Below are 19,853 nucleotides of genomic sequence, written 5' to 3' on the forward strand. Positions count from 1 at the left end.
TTGCATTGGGCACCAAAGGTTTCTACTAATGGAAATGTGACCCCCTACCCAGACATTTCTGCCAAGAACCAGTATGGGGGTCCTGGGATTCAGAACCCACATAACATACTACACAATTATTATTATTTTTTTTTTTTTTAGCACGTTAGCTTTAAATCAGTGGCCTTACTGAGCATGAACATAAGATCGTTACACCACTGATGGCAATTTCTTTTAATAGAAAAAATATTCAAAATGCACACAACCGATCGACAAAGAATTATTTATTCTGAAAATGTATCCTTACAAAGTGCAAGATTCTAGTAGCAAATTGAAAATGAGAATTAATAATTAGAATTCTAATTAAACTGCAGAAAAATTTGGAGCATACAGAGAAAAAATGTATAATTAGTGACATGTAAAAATGTCAGTTGTGTTGGCAGACTCATGGGATGCAAACATGCGAGAAATAAAAACAAACACGAAATGACAGTTAACATGCTATAAATAAAAGTGGTAAATGGCTATAAAATTAGATGTTCGATGCGATTCAAGAATTTAAGCGCTTTAAGTCATGCTGCAGAAAACTCAATTTATGCAGTCATCATATGGAATTGTAATCTGTCCAAGCCAATTGGTCTTGCAACAACATGTTAAGGAAAAAAAAAAAAAAAAAAAAAAAAAAAAAAAAAGTTTAGGAAGCACAAATTTATAGCAGCTCAACCAATTTTTAGAAATATTTTTGCTTGTACATAAACTAAGAAACCACAAAATTTGTGATTAGCTTGTTTCCAAAGACAAAATTTGCTTACAAAACATTGTGATTGCCATGCAGTTTTTTCACAGCCTTACAACGAACAGCTCTGCTTGCCATTGAGACTTAACAGATCTAGTTATAGCAACACCATCTGGCATGCCACTGAAAGAATCCAACAACCTGTGCAACTGACTTCTACATATAACATGTATTGGTAAGGTAAGAGGTGACAAGAGAAAAAGATTGATGGTCGTCAAGATTTTCAGTTAACATTTAGTTCTTGTGTTGTAGTTCTCAATTGCCTCTTCTGTGACAGATTCATCCTCCTCTATATCTCTCTTAACAGTCTTGCCTTCAAGGTCAAAAATCTCCTCTGGGGGGAAGCCATGTGGCTCAGCTACCTTTATAGTCAACATGTTGAGAGTGATTACGGAGCCTGCGGAAATTTTAGTCTTTGCCACAACAGATTTACCAAGCTGAAAAAGGTAAAAATAAAAACATACATAAACACACCTATATATTAAGCATACCAGCATATTAAGCGAAACAAAATAAAAAGCAACAGAGACCCTGCATTAAAAACAGTTATATACATTTATATTTCACATACATATACAAAATAAGCCACAACATTATGATCAATGACAGATAAATACTGGTAATCTCGTTACAATGGCATCTGAAAGTGGGTTGGATAGATTAGGTAGAGCGGGAACATGTCCATGAAACTGATGTGCAGAAAGCAATAAAAAAAAAATCAAAAAATGGGCAAGCATAAAGATTTGGGCGACTGACAGGGGCCATATTGTAATGGCTAGACTGGGTCAAAGAAACACCAAAACTGCAGCTCTTTTGGGTTGTTTCCTGTCTGCAGTAGTCAGGGCCTACCAAAAGTGGTCCTAGGAAGGAAAATTGGTGACAGGGTCATGTGCAGTCAAGGCTCATTGATGCATGTGGGGAGCAAAGACTGGCCAATGCAGTACAAGCCAATAAAAGCCATTGTAGCTCAAACTGCTGAAATTTTTTTGGGTCTACGTCACTTAAAGTGCAGGAGTGCGATTCATTCTGAACTCCTGCGACCTGTTTTCAGAAGGTTACCATTAGCTTAACCACTTGCTTATGGAGCACTTAAACCCCCCTCCTAGCCAGAGGAATTTTCAGGTTTCAGCGCTGTCGCACTTTGAATGACAATTGCGCGGCCATACAACACTACCCAAAATTACATTTTTATAATTTTTCACCCCCAAATAGAGCTTTCTTTTGGTGGAATTTGATCACCTGTGCAATTTATTTTGTTTTAAAGTTTTATAAAAACGGGTCATTTTTGTCCGCCATTGATTTACACTGATGAGGCGGCACTGATGGGCATCAATAGGTGGCACTTGTGGGCACTGTTACTGTTATAAATGAGGCATAATTGCCTCTTCCTTTTTGGGACCGATGTCCCTTCAAGATAAGCCGGTGATCGGCATTTTTCTTCTACTCCGCTGTTAGCGTGAGTAGAGAAATAAATAAAATGATCACCAAGCTTTTGTTTACATCATGTGATCAGCTGTCATTGGCTGACAGCTGATCACATGGTAAGGGGTCAGGAATGGCCCTTTACTCAGATGGGTGATCACCCAAGTCTCAGTGACATGATCACAGCGTGTGCAGGGAGCTTGCGCAGTGGAGGCAATCATATGACAGCCTCTCGGAAATTCACATCCGCGCTGTGGCCGTCATTAAGCCATAGCGCAGATGCCAGGAGGTTAAAGAAAGTGTAAGGCTGGGTTCACACCTATGCGAATTGGATGCAGGTTTCTCTGCCTCCAATTAGCATGACAGGAGACTGACCGTCTCTCAATGAAGCTGGTTCACAGCTCCGGGGCAGCCACGGTCTGCATTAAAAAAAAAGGGACCTATGCATCTTTGGTTCTGATTCAGGCAAAAATTCTGACCCAAATTGCACCTGAAACCATTAACAGGGATGCACCAGACCCCAAGTTGTGAACCAACCCCAAGCAGGATACAGGAATAAAGTGCGCACATGTGTGCATGAAGCCTCTATCTCAGGGGTCTCAAACTGACAGCCCTTCAGCTGTTGTGAAACGACAAGTCCCATGAGGCATTGCAAGGCTGATAGTTACAAGCATGACTCCCACAGGCAGAGGCATGATGGGACTTGTAGTTTTGCAACAGCTGGAGGCCCCCTGTTTGAGACCCCTGCTTTATCTGGTTATTTTCATTCATTTCTAAATAAAGCCTATATGAATCAAACCATTTCCTGCCCACAGTACATCCTGGGTTTTGAATGATGTACTAGCTCGCCTGTGTGATAGACAAGGAGTCTGCCGACGGTGGAAGTTAATCAAAGAATACCGCAGATCAGATGGTCACCAGCAGTCTTTATGACATCATGCCCCGCCCTGGCAGTTGTAAACACTACTGAAAGCTTGCACAAGGTCATAATTGTCAAAAAGGAGGTTCGACCAGCTATTAGCATAGGTTCACATTGCAGCATGTCAAATCACATGCCAAATTGGAAGCTTTTGCACCATCCAAATTGGTGTGACGCACACTTTGTGGCACTGCACCGAAGCCCAAAAGTAGTTTCAGTACTACTTTTGGCATCTCGGGGTGCGATTTGTATAGACATGGATGCAGAAACTCACACAGATGAGTCTGAAATCACCCCCGAAGTCACACTGACATGCAGGTATGAAATTGTGCAAGTTCAGCTGAACTCACACCATTTCAACCCTGCTGTCAGTGTGAACTTGGCCTTAACACCAAAAATTCACTTTGTTTTTTTCTTCCAGCACCGACTATTTACTGGGCATTATCAGGTTAACAACATTGTGGGGTTGATTTAGTAAAACTGGAGTGCAAAATCTGGTGCAGCTGTGCATGGCCGCTAATCAGCTTCCAACTTCAGCTTGAATTAAGCTTGGACAAAACACAAGGCAGTCTTAAACTATGGCAACTCCTATTTTAAACTACTTCTACCACAAGCCATTTAAAACAGCAACTTTTGACATTAGGATGAACAGAAATTAGTTACAGGCTTTAAAGGGACCATCACTCTAGCCATTTAAGACAGGGCAACATTTTTAAGCCCACTCCATGACCCATTATGCACCCACCATTGCACTACAGTCCTAACCATGTGCAAGTTATGTATTGCAGATTAAACAGTACATTGCTGTGTCTTGTCAGGGTCACCAAGTATGCCCAACACTGACTGCTCAGGCCTGAGAACTGCATGCATGCTGCCCCCATACCTGGAAGTACTAGGCATTTGCAACAGCTGCTACAGAGGAATGAAGGCAATAAGTGGGTTGGTGAGTGAACTAGCAAGAGAATGCAATTGTCCCCATTCAGATCAAAGTGATAGACTGTCTTATGCTGCAGAAAGTTGATGTAACTTTGTTTGTATACAGAACACAAATCCAGACTAGAATGATTTAAGTAAATTCTAAGACTTAAGTGAACTTTAGGAAAATGAGAAAATTTGTTATATTAATTGGGAGAGAAAATAAATTAAGTTGATGTGCACAAAATACCAGATATGAAACGTGTTCCCACATAAACATCAAACTCCTGTTTTAAGAACTTCACTTATGACCCAAGTCACTTGAAATCAGGAAATATGAGAAAGGCAACCAAGACTTATATGCGTTGATCTAAATACTTAAACCAGTACTCAGTGGCATATATTCATTATATAGATGCACACACAAGTATTACAATAAAAAGAAAGGAGGGCGCAAACACCTAGTTCATTACTTCAACACTAAAGTAATTTTGGTAAAAATTCCAGTATGGTGGGATACAGGTGTGGGGTTCCCAATTGTTCCTTTATGTGGCATAGAAAGAAAGCTGGCAGGGGTGGGTGGGAGAACATATCCTATCAAAAAGGATAACTGTTCAATGCAGTTTGTAGTCTACGGTTTGATTTGCCTTTGCAGCCTCATGTGGAACGTGGAATGCACATGTCTCCTCCCCCCCCTCCCCCCCAGGAACACCAATGATGGGGCACTATATCCCCCCCCCAGGAACACCAATGATAGGGCAACTATATCCATCCCCCCAGAACACCAATGGTGGGGCACTTGTCCTCCCAGAAATATCAAACTCAATGTTTTGCTGCTGTATTCTAAAAGCCACTACCTTATCGCAGCCCATCGCTCACCGCTGCTTCTCTCCCCTTTCCTTGAGGCAGCAGAGTGGGTGGAGCCAAGAATACCCTAACATCAGCGAGGTGGAGAGAAGCAGACATGCCCAGTCACATGAGCGCCGCTTTGAGAAAGCAGCTCGTACACAGGGGATTGTGTAACACTCAGATGGAGACAGGACTGACAGGCAGGGAGTAAAGTGCATGCAGACCAACAAATTGATAATGAAAATCGTAGACAATTTTCATTATGAATTTTAATCAAATTTAACGATCAATCATTTCAGCCCTACAAAAGAGCATCTCTTTATAAGTGTGTTGAGATTTTTAGGTTTATGGGTCCTTTGTGACTTAAAATATCCAATAACAGCTTTTATCATTACTATTCACGTTTATCAATGTTTGTTACTATAGATTTAGGGACTGGTACTATATAAATGCATTTGCCTGTGGCTGATTAAAATAAGCATATTTGTGAGTCCTACATACACTTTTATAAAAGTACTTTCATGTACTATGAATATGAATTTATAAAAATACATGTAAATTATATTTTCAGATGCATGTTGCAGACACTGATCCCATATTGGGGCTAGAAGTCTAGTTGTTAGTGTAGATGCTCCTGTTATTTCTTGGGGGCGCTTGCTGCTAGATAGGTTTTATTTTGCTGGGCAGATCTAGTGCCATCCCTGTAGTGATTATGTCCTACAGCTGTCCCGCTTTTAGCCCAGGTCTCCTTGGCAACACCACACAGGGCTAGACAGCAGGGCAGGAGCATAGTGGCATGTCCGAGGCTTTGCTCTGGGCCCCCACGATGATGCACGCCCTGGATACTGGGCACAGACTGAGCTGCACCAAGCATCAAGCATGCCTCGTTGGGGGGGGCTCATGTCCAAGACCCCACCCTGATGATACACTGCCGAGTCGATACTTCCCTGGGTGTCCAGGCAGAAGTACAATTTAAATAGTGTGCATTCCAACGCTGACTGAGCGAGATTTTGTATTGAATGGCCTGCATGCCAAGGTTCCAACTCACGTGCCGGTAGGATGCCAACCTGCCTTTCCCTATACAGGAAGTTCCTGTATGATATTTGATGCTATCCACACATGTAATGGTTGATCATGTATTATAGTATACTTATGCTGTGCAATACATAGTTAGTTTCCACTATCCAAGAATGGGATGTCCCACAAACCAAGTTTGTGTTAGCTTTTGTAGCCCCACCCCATGAAGATTTTTTTTGGGGTGGTCTGTCATATTGGTACAAGAATCATGTCAATGTAGCAAGTTGGACCAGCTTTGGAGGAAGGGGGCTTGTCTCCCCAAACACGTCAGCTTTCCAACTACATACCGTATACAGGGTAGCGACCATACTGGGACTTGTGATTTGGGCTTCTATTTCTTTTGTTTGAGAGCATGTTTTTGGCTCTTAATAAATTTACTTTAGCGTTGAAGGTAATGCACTATGCGTTTGCAACCTCACTGTTGTGTTTTGGAGTCAATGAGAGCACTACTGCCTTTAATATTGGCACACTATCAGATGTGAGACCTGAGTGCTGAGGTTTGATGGAGGAAAGAAAAAAAAAAAAAAAAAAAGCACACAGTCAAGGGAAACTATTGGAGAATCTTAACATTACCTTGTCGCGACAAGCAATTTCACAAGGCAAAAGCCGTTTTTCAATGGAACCCATAGCCTTCTCCACAGTCCGGATAGATCTGACTAGCTCAGCCAGTTCGCTTGGCTCTAATGAAGCCTGGTGGTCATTTCCTTTCCAGTTCTTATCTAGAGTTACATGGCGTTCAACTACTTTGGCACCCATGGCAACAGCTGCAACTGTAATGGCAACACCAGTTTCATGACCGGAGTATCCAATAGGGATATCTGGGAAGGCTTTCTGGTATCCCTAAAAAAGCAAAAACAAACAGTCTTTAAAGTGTGTGCCATAAATAATGCATATTATTAGGGTCATGCCAGCACTGGGGTGCACAAACTGTCATGGCTCCAAGCAGCATGAAAGATTGTCATGTGTTTTTACATTAGACATTGCTGTTGTGCCACAGAACCACATATAGCCAAAATGACATTTGGTAAGGAGTATTTTTTTATTTTTATTTTATTTCCTTTAAAGCCATCATTTTACAAATTATATACTTTGTTCTCATTACACGAAATACAGACCCTCCATTTAAAATGAACCAGAGTATTAGTTAAATTTCTGCATGGGCCAGTTAATGCAGCAGTCTTGGCAATATTGTTCTACAAAACAGTTATTGTAAATGCATCTAGGAGGCTTTTCTACTTTATAAAATAAAAAAGTGTGTTTGTCAATTTGTCCCATTTATAATGGATACTAAAATTAGGTTGCCAGTACAACACATTGCAAAAGGTATTTATAAATGAAAGTGTACATTTTCAGCTTTTTCATCTGACTGGGATGGAATAGCACTGGAATGCACAAAAAGTAGTGCATGCACTACTTTTCAAAGCCACAAATTCCATGGCATCTAGTGTGCACAAACAATGTTTGCAGTGCCATTTGCAATGTATTGGCACTCACAGCAAACTGTTTTGAACACGTGCAGGAAATGTACACAACATGCCTTTCTCGCACAGTGTCCTCTGGTGTAAACCTGCTCTGAATCACACTGCAGTACAGTGGTTTACAAACACTGATCAGAAGGTTCATTTTCGACAGTAGTAGCTAGAGCTGGCCATTTTATTTACACAGTATTTCCTAGAACGAGTTACCAGTTAAAAAAAAAAAAAAAAAAAAAAAAAAGTGTCCAGGGGAGCAGCAAGCAGAGGGTAGAACAGAGTGCTATGTACATCTTGTGTACCTCAGTAACGTAGCACGTCCAAGACACAAGACTGGTTAGTCAAACACTAGAGTACCGTTTCATAATATAAATACCACATACATTGGTCTTTTTTGGCCAGTTTTGGGATCTTTGCTTTGAAAAAGGTTGAATACCGATTTATATTGGTCAGATTACCAAATACCTACATCACCACAAGTCAACTTCATCAAATTTTAGGGAGCAGCCACTGGAAGCTTTCATAGCAAGCTTGGGAGTCAAATAGTCATAACACATCTATGCTTACTTTACACCACCCATGAGTCAGCCTGCCTTTGCTCCATATAACTAATGAATCAGCCACAGTTCACCCAAAATTTGGTCTAGTTTTAAGCAGACGTAGCCTGAAATAGGCCAGGTAACCTGTGAATTGATCTGATGCTCTGTGTAAACCATGAATAAGAGCTTGGCTCTTCATGTTTGAAGCACAAATTAAATAATGGAAACTTTAATTTGATGCAAATATGTAAAGGTGGGAGTATAAGTGCTGAAATATTTTTGAATGTGTCCTGTGGTCTCAAATATTGTTCAGATTCATGGGCAAATAAAAAGAGCTCTTTGAGTGCAAAAGATGGAAATACAATGAAAAAAAGATCCCACACCTGTATTACACGTAGATTGACATCCTCTGGAAGAAGGGGATATGCGCTAGTACACTGGAGTATACAGAAGTTTGGATTGATTGGTTTTACAAGTTCATAAACCCGGCGCATTGTATCCATTGACTGCATACCACTTGAAATTACCATAGGTCGACCTAAATGGAACAGGAAAGAAAATAAATTGGTGCACAGTGGAGGCTCTCATAAGAAATGACCCAGTGTAATAAAGTTCATTTTTAGCATTTTTCTTGTGTGCATTACACAATATCAAGTTAGAAGCAACCGCTTTCTTGTAAAGGGCTAAACAAGGTCTGAAATAGGAGTTTGTATTAAAAACTCACTTTAGTGCAAATCATTGCAGTACAAAAATAGTCAAAGACCTGTGTGCAGATGTACTATGTTTTTGCATGTCAAGCTTGTCAAATAGCACAGGTAGCCATTTACCTTTACTGTACTTCCAGCTGCCCTAATGCAACATAAAAGCCCTATTAATATTTACATCAGTTTTCATTTATTTTTAAGCCTGGTACACATTAGTTTTTTTTCCACCATTCAACCCAGCAGGGTTGAACACACAGGAGGAGGCTGATCAGGTCCTGGATGCCTGATCGCTCCGTTCGTCTCGCCACCATCCATCCGTCGGATGAAGCGCAGTGCGGCTGATTAGGCAGCACTGCAGGAGTGACTGCACAACAGTGGATCATCCCTGATAGGACGTGGGATCCGGTATTTCCACAACAGGGGAGCAATACCAATTGGATAACCACATTACCCTTAACTGGGGGATATGCTTTGAATATTGGCTATCTGGTAAGCCTACATCTAAAAAGATGGTGGCTAGGACGTGCTGATGCAGTCACGTAGAATCTGAGCGAACGGGTGCTCGCTTGCCGGCCGGCATATACACTGTGATTTTAACCATTTCTGTTTGTGAGTATATTTATTTTTTGTTTGGAATAAAGCTGCATACCTGATTTACACTATGAGAAGTCCCTCTGCTTAGGTCTTTTGAGAGACCATCTGTTTATATGTGCGAGCTTGCCGAGTGCGATTCCAGTCCAAGCCGAATGGGAATTTGAGATCTACCTTGCTGACCCTGCTGTATATACTAAGAGCGATCAAACACTTGCCTCTGTTAAGCGTGCATTCTTAGCAGTGTCTAGCAAGTTTGGTTATAATTATTGAATGGACTATTTTGGATTTATCCACTTTTGGTTTTGGGACATTTTCTCACGATTTATAATCTTTATTTAAATTTTTGTTTGTATATTTATGATTACGTTTATTCACATGAATTTCTCATCCTTGTGTATATTGATGAATTTCAATCCATTGAGAACAATTTTTTATTAATTTTACTATTCATTTAATAATTGTATTCAATATATGGATATTTAGATTGTGACAAATTATAGTTTTTGGTAGAGGGGTGTAATTGTTAGCGCAGCTACACATTTTCTTCTTGCTTGACATTTGGTATGCATCACATTTTAGTAGCCGCAGCATGTGTAGAAAAAAAAAAAAAAAAAAAAAAAAAAAAAAAAAAAAAATTTACTGCACTCCTAGCTGAAATTTTTTGATTTGGTGGATACATATTACTGCACATTATATGAAGAGCTGTCACTGGGTGTCTAATACTCACGTATTTGGTTTATTTCAAATGGTCTTTTTTTTAGATTTGTGTAATATTATCCAATAGTAGCTACAGGCATCAGATATCATTTGCAGGTGGCGATTCTGTGCACGATAACGATCATAGCTTGATCATTCATATAGGCGATTGGAGGGGACGCAGTTCCCCCCCCCCCCCCCCACCCCCATCCAGTGCTTCTCCGGGCTCTCCCGCTCCATTGGGGGCCCAGAGAAAGAATCAGACGCCGCCAGACGACCATTACCTATGCCTCCCAATACCGTAAATTCATTCTAAACAGGATTATGTTGAAGTTGTTTGTGCAATAAGTAAACAAGATTCTACTAACCTTTCTGGGCTGTCTTTTTTAAATAGATCAGATTATTTGTGTCCAATGATGCAACTTTAAAGAATGGAACCCCCAGTTCATGTAGAAACTCCACTGCCATCTGAAACAAATAACCACAAAAAAACGCATTAAATTTCCACACATATGCATCAAATAATGTTTCTGCTCTGTCTGTTGCATCAGCCCAAGTGTTTCTGCCCTGACCTCCTTCCTTTACCATCAAAGTGAAACAGTGGTGATGAGGGAAGGTAGCCACAGCAACGTTTGCCATAATGTGAAAGTATGCACATATACTTATCTTAGGCTTGCCATCCTCCAGCAATGAGAGGACCACACTTCTTGCTGATGCTCCATCACTGCTGCTTATCTTTTGAGCCTGGGGTCTCCCTTCAGTCATAGGGCAGGAAATAATCAAATGCCTTTACATGTGAGCTGGAGTTACATTATTGCACCATCGTTGGCATCTTCTAGAGGCTGGGGATGAGCTGGGAGTGTGCACTGTGCATGCAGGCAAGATATATGAAGATGCTTGGGAGCTACAGTGCATCCAGAAAGTATTCGCAGCACTTGACTTTCCACATGGTTATGTTACAGCCTTATTTTAAAATGTATTTCCTGACGCCTTCATGGCAGCACACACTGGGTTGTGACTCCGCCCCCACAACCTGACAGGATTGGTTAACTATAAATTTGAAGGGGAGACCTCCCCCTGCATTCTCTTTTTTATCCTCACCTGACAGGTTGGAGCGTTCGAGTTTCAAAGATACCTACAGATGAATAAGCCTCTTACCGCCTCACCCCAGCAGGTTCAAGCCTCTCCTGTTTGGAAGTCCCTCCTGTACAGTCTCTAAATGAGCTCTATGGAGGGAATCCCCGTTCTGATGGTCTCAGGGGACTTCTCATGGATTTTTTACAGGCTTTAAATAAGCCTTTATTATGCAGTGGGCTCCCCTTTTTTCATGTATCCTGCTCGTTTGTCTGCTTATGCATTTATTTCCTTTCTTACTTTTGTGCAGGAGTGGCTGGGTCTTGCTGTCCTCCAGGACAGCTGTCATGGCCGCCGCTAGTGTCCTCGCCGCTCTGCGCAGGTCTGTCGGCATCTGGTTGTTTTTTCTCCCCGAAGAGAGGGTTTTTCCCTCTTCCAAGATGGCGCCGGCGTCCTCGAGCCGTTCTGCGCATGCGCGGAGCGTCATTCGGCGCCGTTTTTAAAATCACAGCTGTATGCTTCTGCATACTGCTGTTTTCAAGATACTGCCCTGTATTTCGATTATCAACTGGATAAGGTAAGAATATTCCTTATTTTTTTTACTGTAGCTGCATAGTTCTTTGTGTATGTATACTGCCTCCTATTTTGCAGATGCTAAATTTTTTAAAGGGACAGGTTTCCAAAAAAAAAAAAAAAAAATTATTTAAAAAAAAAAAAAAAATGTGTGTGTTTTCTAATTATTTGTTTATTATCGGTATCGCAAGGAAAATTCTTTTCTTCTTCCCTTCAGCCTACTCTGTCTACCTTTTTTCATGGAGTCCACTGCCCACGCAGACCATCGACAGCTGGAAAGGTAAGAGGCTCTACAAAGTCGTAGGTGAGTATTGAAGGGGAAAAAGAGTGCCGACTGCTAAAGATGCTGCTTTTCTTGCAGCCCTACCAGATCAAGGGGAGCAAGTCCCAGGCATGGAAGAGGCTCAAATCGCACTTCCAGCAGGAGATCGCACAGAAGTCGCTCCAGGTCCTCATCTCGTCAGAGACATGGTCGCTCCCACCACGGTCGCACTCGGCATAGCCGCTCGGACCACAGGTCTCCTTCCTCTCATCACAGCCATCGCACCAGACCCGCAGCTAACGCCTGCTGGATATGTGGCGCACCGGCCCTTCCGGAGAAGCTTGCCTGTCGCTCTTGCTTCAATGAAGCAACTAAAGAGAAGGAAGCAGACGCCAGAATTGCGACTGACCTCATAAGGGAATCAGTGCGTGAATCTATTTTGGCAACAGCACCTGCTATGGAGGTGGCAGGCCCTAGCACATCCACTGCGCACACATATCATTCTCAAGCTTCAGAATCATCCTCAGATAATGACGGCCAGGAAATGTCTGCAGGATTTGATTTTTCTTTGGTAGAACCATTTGCAAAATCGGTCAAGGAGGCTATCGGCTGGGAGGATATTATTCCTGTACCTCAGAAGACCCGCAAGTACTTTCCCAATTTAAAAAGACGACCAGAGTCCTTCCCATTTATTGAGGAACTCGGAGATCTTATTAAAGATGAGTGGGAATCAGACAAGCGTCCGAGCATAGCAAACAGGTTAGCGAAGATGTATCCGCTGGACGAATCAAAGGTTAAACCTCTGATTAATGCTCCCATAGTGGATTCCTCCCTGATGCGCCTGGCCCGTCATGTCACTTTGCCCATTGAAGATGCGGTCTCTTTTAAAGACGTATTGGACCGTAAAATGGACTTGGAGTTAAAGAAAGCGTATTCCATGGCAGGGGGCTCCTGCAGACCGGCTATTACTACGGCGGCAGTGGCAAAAGCTATTTCTGGATGGGCTACTAAATTGGAGAAGGATCTGCTAGAAGGTGCAGAAATGGAGAAATTAGTCTCTTCCTTGCAAGAGATTAGGCTGGCAGGCGACTTTGTAGCAGAGGCCTCAGTGGACATTATAAGATCTTCGGCCAGAACAATGTTGGCATCGGTAACAGCTAGAAGGGCCCTATGGCTGAAACCATGGATGGCCGATACAGCCTCTAAAATAAATTGGTGCAAGATCCCTTTCGATGGTGCTAATCTCTTTGGGGCCAAACTGGATTCGGCTATTTCCAAAGTCACAGGAGGGAAGTCTGGTCTGATCCCCTCCGACAGAAGACCCAAGGTTCACAAAGGGCCTTCTTTCAGGCGAAATCTTCCGGACAAGTATAGAGAGTCCAGATCCTATCGTCCCGGCAGAGAATTCAGGAGGGATTGGAAGAATACCAAGCCTTCTTTTCTGAGAATGCAAAAGACCAAGGCTACACCCGCAGGGGAGCATCCTAAATCCTTTTGAAAGTTTGCCCGCTCACCCAGCCCAGGTGGGCGCCAGGCTAAGAGGGTTTATTCGGATCTGGGCAAGTCATATACAGGACAATTGGGCACTGTCCACAATCAGGTATGGGCACAAGTGGGAATTCATCAACGGGTTTCCAGGCAACCACTTTCAGCCTACCAGAATGCCTTCCACACTATTCAGGAAAAGCCTCCTGATAGAATATGTAGCAGATCTAAAACAGAAGGGGGCTATTGTGGAGGTTCCATCAACTCAAAGAGGGAGAGGTTTCTACTCCCCGTTATTTTTGGTAAGGAAGAGAACAGGAGATTTCCGTCCAGTACTGGATCTCAAGAAGCTCAACAAGAACATCAAAATAGAAGCTTTCAAAATGGAGAGTCTCCAGTCCATACTCCTGGCAATAAATCTGGGCGATTGGATGCTGTCCGTAGATTTGTCGGACGCCTATCTTCACATCCCAATACATTTGGCCTTTCAGAAATTTCTTCGGTTCTCCATCAATCATTCCCATTTCCAGTTTCGATGCCTTCCATTCGGCATTTCGTCGGCTCCCAGGACCTTTACCAAAACTCTTCTACCGTTAGTGGCGTTCCTGAGGGGGAAAGGTCTTCGAATTCACCATTATTTAGACGACATCCTGCTGTTAGCAAAAAGTCAAGAGTTATTACTTCACCATCGGGAAATTCTTCTTTCAACTCTCCACAACTTCGGGTGGATCGTCAATTTCGGAAAAAGCAGTTTACAACCTACACAGAAGATGGTGTTTCTAGGGGCACAACTGGACACCAAACAGAACAGAGTTCAGTTACCACAGGCAAAGATTCAGCTCCTAATTCAAAAGATGCGGAGACTGCTGTCAGCAAGTCATCTTTCAGCCAGGGCCTGTCTAAGCGTGCTGGGATCCATGTCGGCCACCATACCCATGGTGCAATGGTCCCAATGGCACATGAGGACCCTACAAATCTCCTTTCTCAGGCAGTGGAATGGAGTGTCCATGCATCAGACTATTGTCATTTCCAAGCCGGTGAAACAGTCAGTATGGTGGTGGACACACCAGTACAATTTAGAGAAATTCAAGCCAATAGTCCCTCCAGACCCAGAAGTGGTGACTTCGGACGCCTGTCAGAGCGGCTGGGGAGGACACTACCAGGATCTAGCAGTCCAGGGCCAGTGGCAGTTCCAAGCCCTAGGGGTAGTTTCCAATATTCTGGAACTCAGAGCAGCCTTCCATGCCCTAACGGCATTCACATCTCTGCTCTCGGGGAAGAGCGTGCTTATCAGGATGGACAACAAGGTGGCAGTATCTTATGTGCAGAGACAGGGAGGTACAAGGAGTGTCACCTTGATGGAAGAAGTTCGTCCCATTTTGGATTGGGCCCAAGTTCACCTAGCAGACTTGAGAGCAGTATATGTTCCAGCAACACAAAATGTATTGGCCGACTATCTGAGTCGGAAGCCGTTGTCCAACAACGAATGGTCTTTGAGTCCTCAAATTTTTTCTTTCCTGACGGGAACCTGGGGGACACCGGAGATAGATCTAGCAGCTACTCCCTTGAACACCAAATGTCGCAGGTTCCTGTCGAGGAATCCGTTTCCGTCAGCCGAGGGAATAGACTGCCTGACACATCAATGGAGTTTCAAGTTGGGGTATATATTCCCGCCTACTCCTCTAATTGCGAGGTTCCTGTCCAGACTTCGGAGGTCTTCAGTAACAGTAATCGCAATAATTCCGTTCTGGCCGAGGAGGCCGTGGTTTACGACTCTTCTACAACTCAGTGTCCAGCCACCAATTGCTCTGCCACTAGAACCAAACCTCCTCTCACAGGGGCAGTTTCTTCATCCTGCTCCCGAGAGGTTACATTTGATGGCCTGGAAGTTGAAAGGTCTAGGTTGAAGGCGCAAGGCTGCTCCCAGGAGGTCATTTCTACTTTAATGCAGGCTAGGAAAGTTTCCACGAATTCCGTCTATACTAGAATTTGGGAAAAGTTCTGCCTTATGGCCCAAGAAAAAGGTTGGGACCCTCTTGCTCCAGGACCACCTCAGATCCTGGAGTTTCTTCAGTCAGGAATTAACAAAGGCCTCAGTTCAAGCACCCTCAAGGTGCAGGTTTCGGCTCTCTCGGCTAAAACAGGCACCAAATGGGCTTTTCATCCTCTGGTCATCCAATTTCTGAAGGCTAGTCTGAAGATAAAGCCTCCTAGGAAGCCTATGTTTCCGGCATGGGATCTATCGGTAGTTCTCCACGCTTTTTCTAGTCCACCATTTATTCCTGCGGAATCTATCTCACTATGGGACCTGACCTTGAAGCTTGCCTTTCTGATTGCCATAACATCGGCCAAGAGAGTGTCGGAAATTCAAGCCTTGGTTATTTCGGAGCCTTATCTGGTTTTCTTTCCAGACAGGGTAGTTCTTAGACCCTCAGATCGTTTTATACCCAAAGTGGCTTCTTCCTTTCACTATAACCAAGATATTGTCCTTCCATCCTTCACTGATGATCAGGGATATCCTCATCCGCTGGACATTAAATCCACCATCACCAACTACCTGTCAGCTACAACCTCTGTTAGGAAAACGGACTCTCTCTTTGTTATTCCTCATGGAACTAGACGCGGAATGCCAGCTTCCTCGCGCACTATTGCGACCTGGTTGGTGAGGGCCATTAAAAAGGCATATTCTACGCAACATTTGACGATTCCAGAGGGCGTCAGGGCTCATTCTACTAGGGCAGTGGCTACTTCCTGGGCGGCATATTGCAGAGTTTCTCCGGAGACGATTTGTAGGGCAGCTACATGGTCTTCTGAACATACCTTCATTTCTCACTATAGAGTGAACTCTGCCCTTTTGTCCTTGGCAGAGTTTGGTAGATCTGTTATTAGAGCCAACTCTTCGGCATTATAGGAATTAAATATATTTTGCATTTACCCACCCGTCTGGCGAGTTATTTCCCAGTGTGTGCTGCCATGAAGGCGTCAGGAAAACGGAAAATTCTATACTCACCTTTCCGTAATTTTCCTTTCCTGACGCATCTTCATGGCACCACACAAATCCCTCCCGTTTATTTAATTTATGTTGATATTTACAGAGAATGCAGCGGGAGGTCTCCCCTTCAAATTTATAGTTAACCAATCCTGTCAGGTTGTGGGGGCGGAGTCACAACCCAGTGTGTGCTGCCATGAAGATGCGTCAGGAAAGGAAAATTACGGAAAGGTGAGTATAGAATTTTCCGTTTTTCCTCAAAATTCTACAAACAATACCCCATAAAGACAATGTGAAAAAAGTTTGAAGTTTTTTTTTTATAAGATTGCAAAAAGGGGAAAAAAAATCCACATATACATAAGTATTTACAGCCTTTGCTCAATACTTTGTTGAAGCACCTTTGGTGCCAATTACAGCCTCAAGTCTATTTGGGTATGATGCCACAAGCTTGGCACACTTTTTGGGCAGTTTCTCCCCATGCTTCTGCAGGACCACTCAAGCTCTGTCAGGTTGGATGGGAGCATCGGTGCACAGGCATTTTCAGATTTCTCCAGAGATGTTCAATCGGGTTCAAGTCTGGACTCTGGCTGGGCCACTCCAGGACATTCATAGTTTTCCCATAGCCACTCCTTTTATCTTGGCTGTGTGCTTAGGGTAGTCATCCTGTTGGAAAATGAATCGTTTCACCAGTCCAAGGTCAAAAGCGCTCTGGAGTAGGTTATCAAGAATGTCTCTATATTGCTGCATTCACCTTTTCCTCAATCCTGACTAGTCTACCAGTTCCTGCCATTGTAAAATGTGATGCCTGCCACCACCATGCTTCACTGTATGGATATCACACTGGAGTCCTTAAGGCGCTTTTTGGCAAACTCGAGGCAGGCTGTCATGTCCCCGATTGGTGGAGTGCTGCAGAGATGGTGGTTCTTCTGAAAGGTTCTCTCCAGAGAAATGCTGGAGCTCTGTCAGAGTGACCATCAGGTTCTTGGTCACCTCCCTGTCTAAGGCCCTTCTCACATGATCGCCAAGTTTGGCCAGGCGACCCACTCTAGGAAGAGTCCTGGTGATTCCAAACTTCTTCCATTAACGGACTGAAGCCACTGTGCTCATTGGGACCTTCAATTCTGCAGAAATGTTTCTGTACCCTTCCCCAGATCTGTGCCCCGATACAATCCTGTCTAGGTCTACAGAATGCCTTGGACTTCATGACTTGGTTTGTGCTTTGACATCCATTGTTAACTGTGGGACCTTAAACAGGCTTTCCAAATCATGTCCAACTGACTTTACCACAGGTGGACTCAAAGTTGTAGAAACATATCAAGAATGATCAGTGAAAACAGGATACACCTGAGCTCAATTTTGAGTGTCATGGCAAAGGCTGTGAATACTTATGTACATGTGATTTTTTTTTCATTCTCATTTTTAATAAAACTTGCAAATAAAAAAAATCAAATAAAAAACCCCACATCAATATGGGGTATAGAATTTGAGGAAAATAATGAATTTAATCCATTTTTGATTAAGGCTGTAACATAAAATGTGGAGAAAGGGAAGCGCTGTGAATGCTTTCCCCGATGCACTGTATATGGGAGTTTCTTAGATCATTGGTTCTCAACGCTGTCCTCAAGTACCCCCAACAGGCCATGTTTTGTGAATTTCTCTTAAAATAGCTGTCCAAAATATTAAGCCACTGACTAATTAAAAGCACCTGTGCAAGATAAAGGAAAACCTACAAACATGCCTGTTGGGGGTATTTGAGGACAGGGTTGAGAACCACTGCCTTAGATTACCAAATGATCATTAATCCAGGCAGGATGCAGTCACATTAGGCATTTAAAACCCTCACCAGATAACCCTGAACAATACAGCTTTGCCAGGACTCTATGCATTGCAACAGCGCCTAACTGGATCCCTCTTCAGCTGCTTTCACACTGCAGTGCCTCTAAAGTGCTATACACCATCAGATTTTCTGCTGATTTTTTCCCTTCAGATTTACCAAAACCTTATAATATGATGTCAAACCTTAGGAGTTTCAATTTGTATGCAATCAGACAGCCTCTTGCAGTACATGGTTTTGGCAAATCTGAAGACAAAAATCAGCAGAAAATCTGTGTGTATGGGGCTTAAGGCTTCATGTACACTACAGCTCCTTAAAAACTTGAGTTTTTAAAGTTCTTAGCGTGGAAGTAACCCTACCCATAAAACAGTTTCATTTACAGCACATGGCAGAAACGTAAGGGCTCACGCACACAGGACATTTTAAATACACCATAGTTAAAAATTGCGGTTTGCCACATTTGACTTTTTCATAAAATAACTCCTTATAATGTAAAAACGCCTAACGCGGCTAGACACGTTTAGCCACATTTTTCATATTTTACAGCTCCTGGAAGCACAGGCTGGCGATGATTTTTAATTTTTTTTTTACTGCCACTGAAAGTTTATGTGCATGGACACATAGGCTAACATGGAGGAGTGTCAAATGCCCCTAACAGCAGCTGTAAAAACGTCCTGTGTGTGCACATGAGCCCCAACAATCCCATTGGTTGTGCTCTGAACCAAACTGTCAAATCATCCAATGGCTAGTGTCATAACTGATCACATGTGCAGCATCATGGCAGTTGTGGATTTAACAGGCAAAGATGGCAGCTTCCTTGGCTGAAAACAATAGGGGGGGGGTTACTTACACTTTAACACAACTCCATAAAAGCCTATGCGCCAGTGTACAGATAGGCTTTTAGGATTGTTTAAGAGCTGCTGCAGTTAGGGAAGGTTCAAACGTCCTTTCCTGAATGCAGAAGAATCGCATTCAGGATAGGAATATTTTTCCTGCCGATCACAAAATATGGCAAAATCATGCTGGGATTTTACAATTTCCCCTCGGCCGGCAGTCATGATAGGCTGTGTGTACATGAAGCCTTAAACGTGTATTACACACAAAAAAATAAAAAAAAATAAATGCATAGCGTGTTTAACCATTTCAGCCCTGGAAGGATTTACCCCCCTTCCTGACCAGAGCACTTTTTGCGATTTGGCACTGGGTCGCTTTAACTGACAATTGCGCGGCCGTGCAATGTCGTATCCAAACAAAATTGAGGTCTTTTTTCCCCCCACAAATAGAGCTTTCTTTTGGTGGTATTTGATCACCTCTGCTTTTTTTATTTTTTGCGCTATAAACAAAAAAAAAAAACCTGACAATTTTTAAAAACGCTTTGTTTACTTTTTTGCTAAAAAGCACATGAATGCTATATTGTTACATAGGGGAGCTGAAATTTAGTAAAAAAAAAAAATTATATAAAAAAAGTGAACTTGGCCTTGACCTTAAAGAGGTCAACCCTATGGGTTTACTTCCCCTTTTATTCCCTGCAAAGGCAAAGCATAATGGAATACTATGCATCGCATAGTAGCCCATTATGTGTCACTTACCTGACACAGGAGCCAGCGAAGTCACCGCTGTCCCCTCTAGTCTGGCGCATCCATCTTCTCGGTGGGGTCTCGCAGCTCCGCCACT

The 19,853-nt window shown here is 42.9% G+C and overlaps 1 protein-coding gene across 1 annotated transcript in view; it reads right to left on the reverse strand.

Annotated features, from left to right (window-relative positions):
- Nucleotides 1–248: 248 nt before the first annotated feature.
- NANS (N-acetylneuraminate synthase) overlaps nucleotides 249–19,853 on the reverse strand; it is a 49,551-nt gene continuing 29,946 nt past the window's right edge. The window contains exons 3-6 of the mRNA XM_077475383.1: nucleotides 10,331–10,430; nucleotides 8,352–8,506; nucleotides 6,531–6,797; nucleotides 249–1,212 (exon numbers count right to left, since the gene is read on the reverse strand). Of these exons, the coding sequence (XP_077331509.1) occupies nucleotides 1,003–1,212; nucleotides 6,531–6,797; nucleotides 8,352–8,506; nucleotides 10,331–10,430 (732 nt within the window). The 3' untranslated portion in view covers nucleotides 249–1,002. The remainder of the gene's footprint in view (nucleotides 1,213–6,530; nucleotides 6,798–8,351; nucleotides 8,507–10,330; nucleotides 10,431–19,853) is intronic.

This window comes from Lithobates pipiens, unplaced genomic scaffold, assembly GCF_037356315.1.
Source record: "Lithobates pipiens isolate NorthernLeopardFrog02 unplaced genomic scaffold, aLitPip1_a1.2 Scaffold_13, whole genome shotgun sequence".
Classification (NCBI taxonomy): domain Eukaryota; kingdom Metazoa; phylum Chordata; class Amphibia; order Anura; family Ranidae; genus Lithobates; species Lithobates pipiens.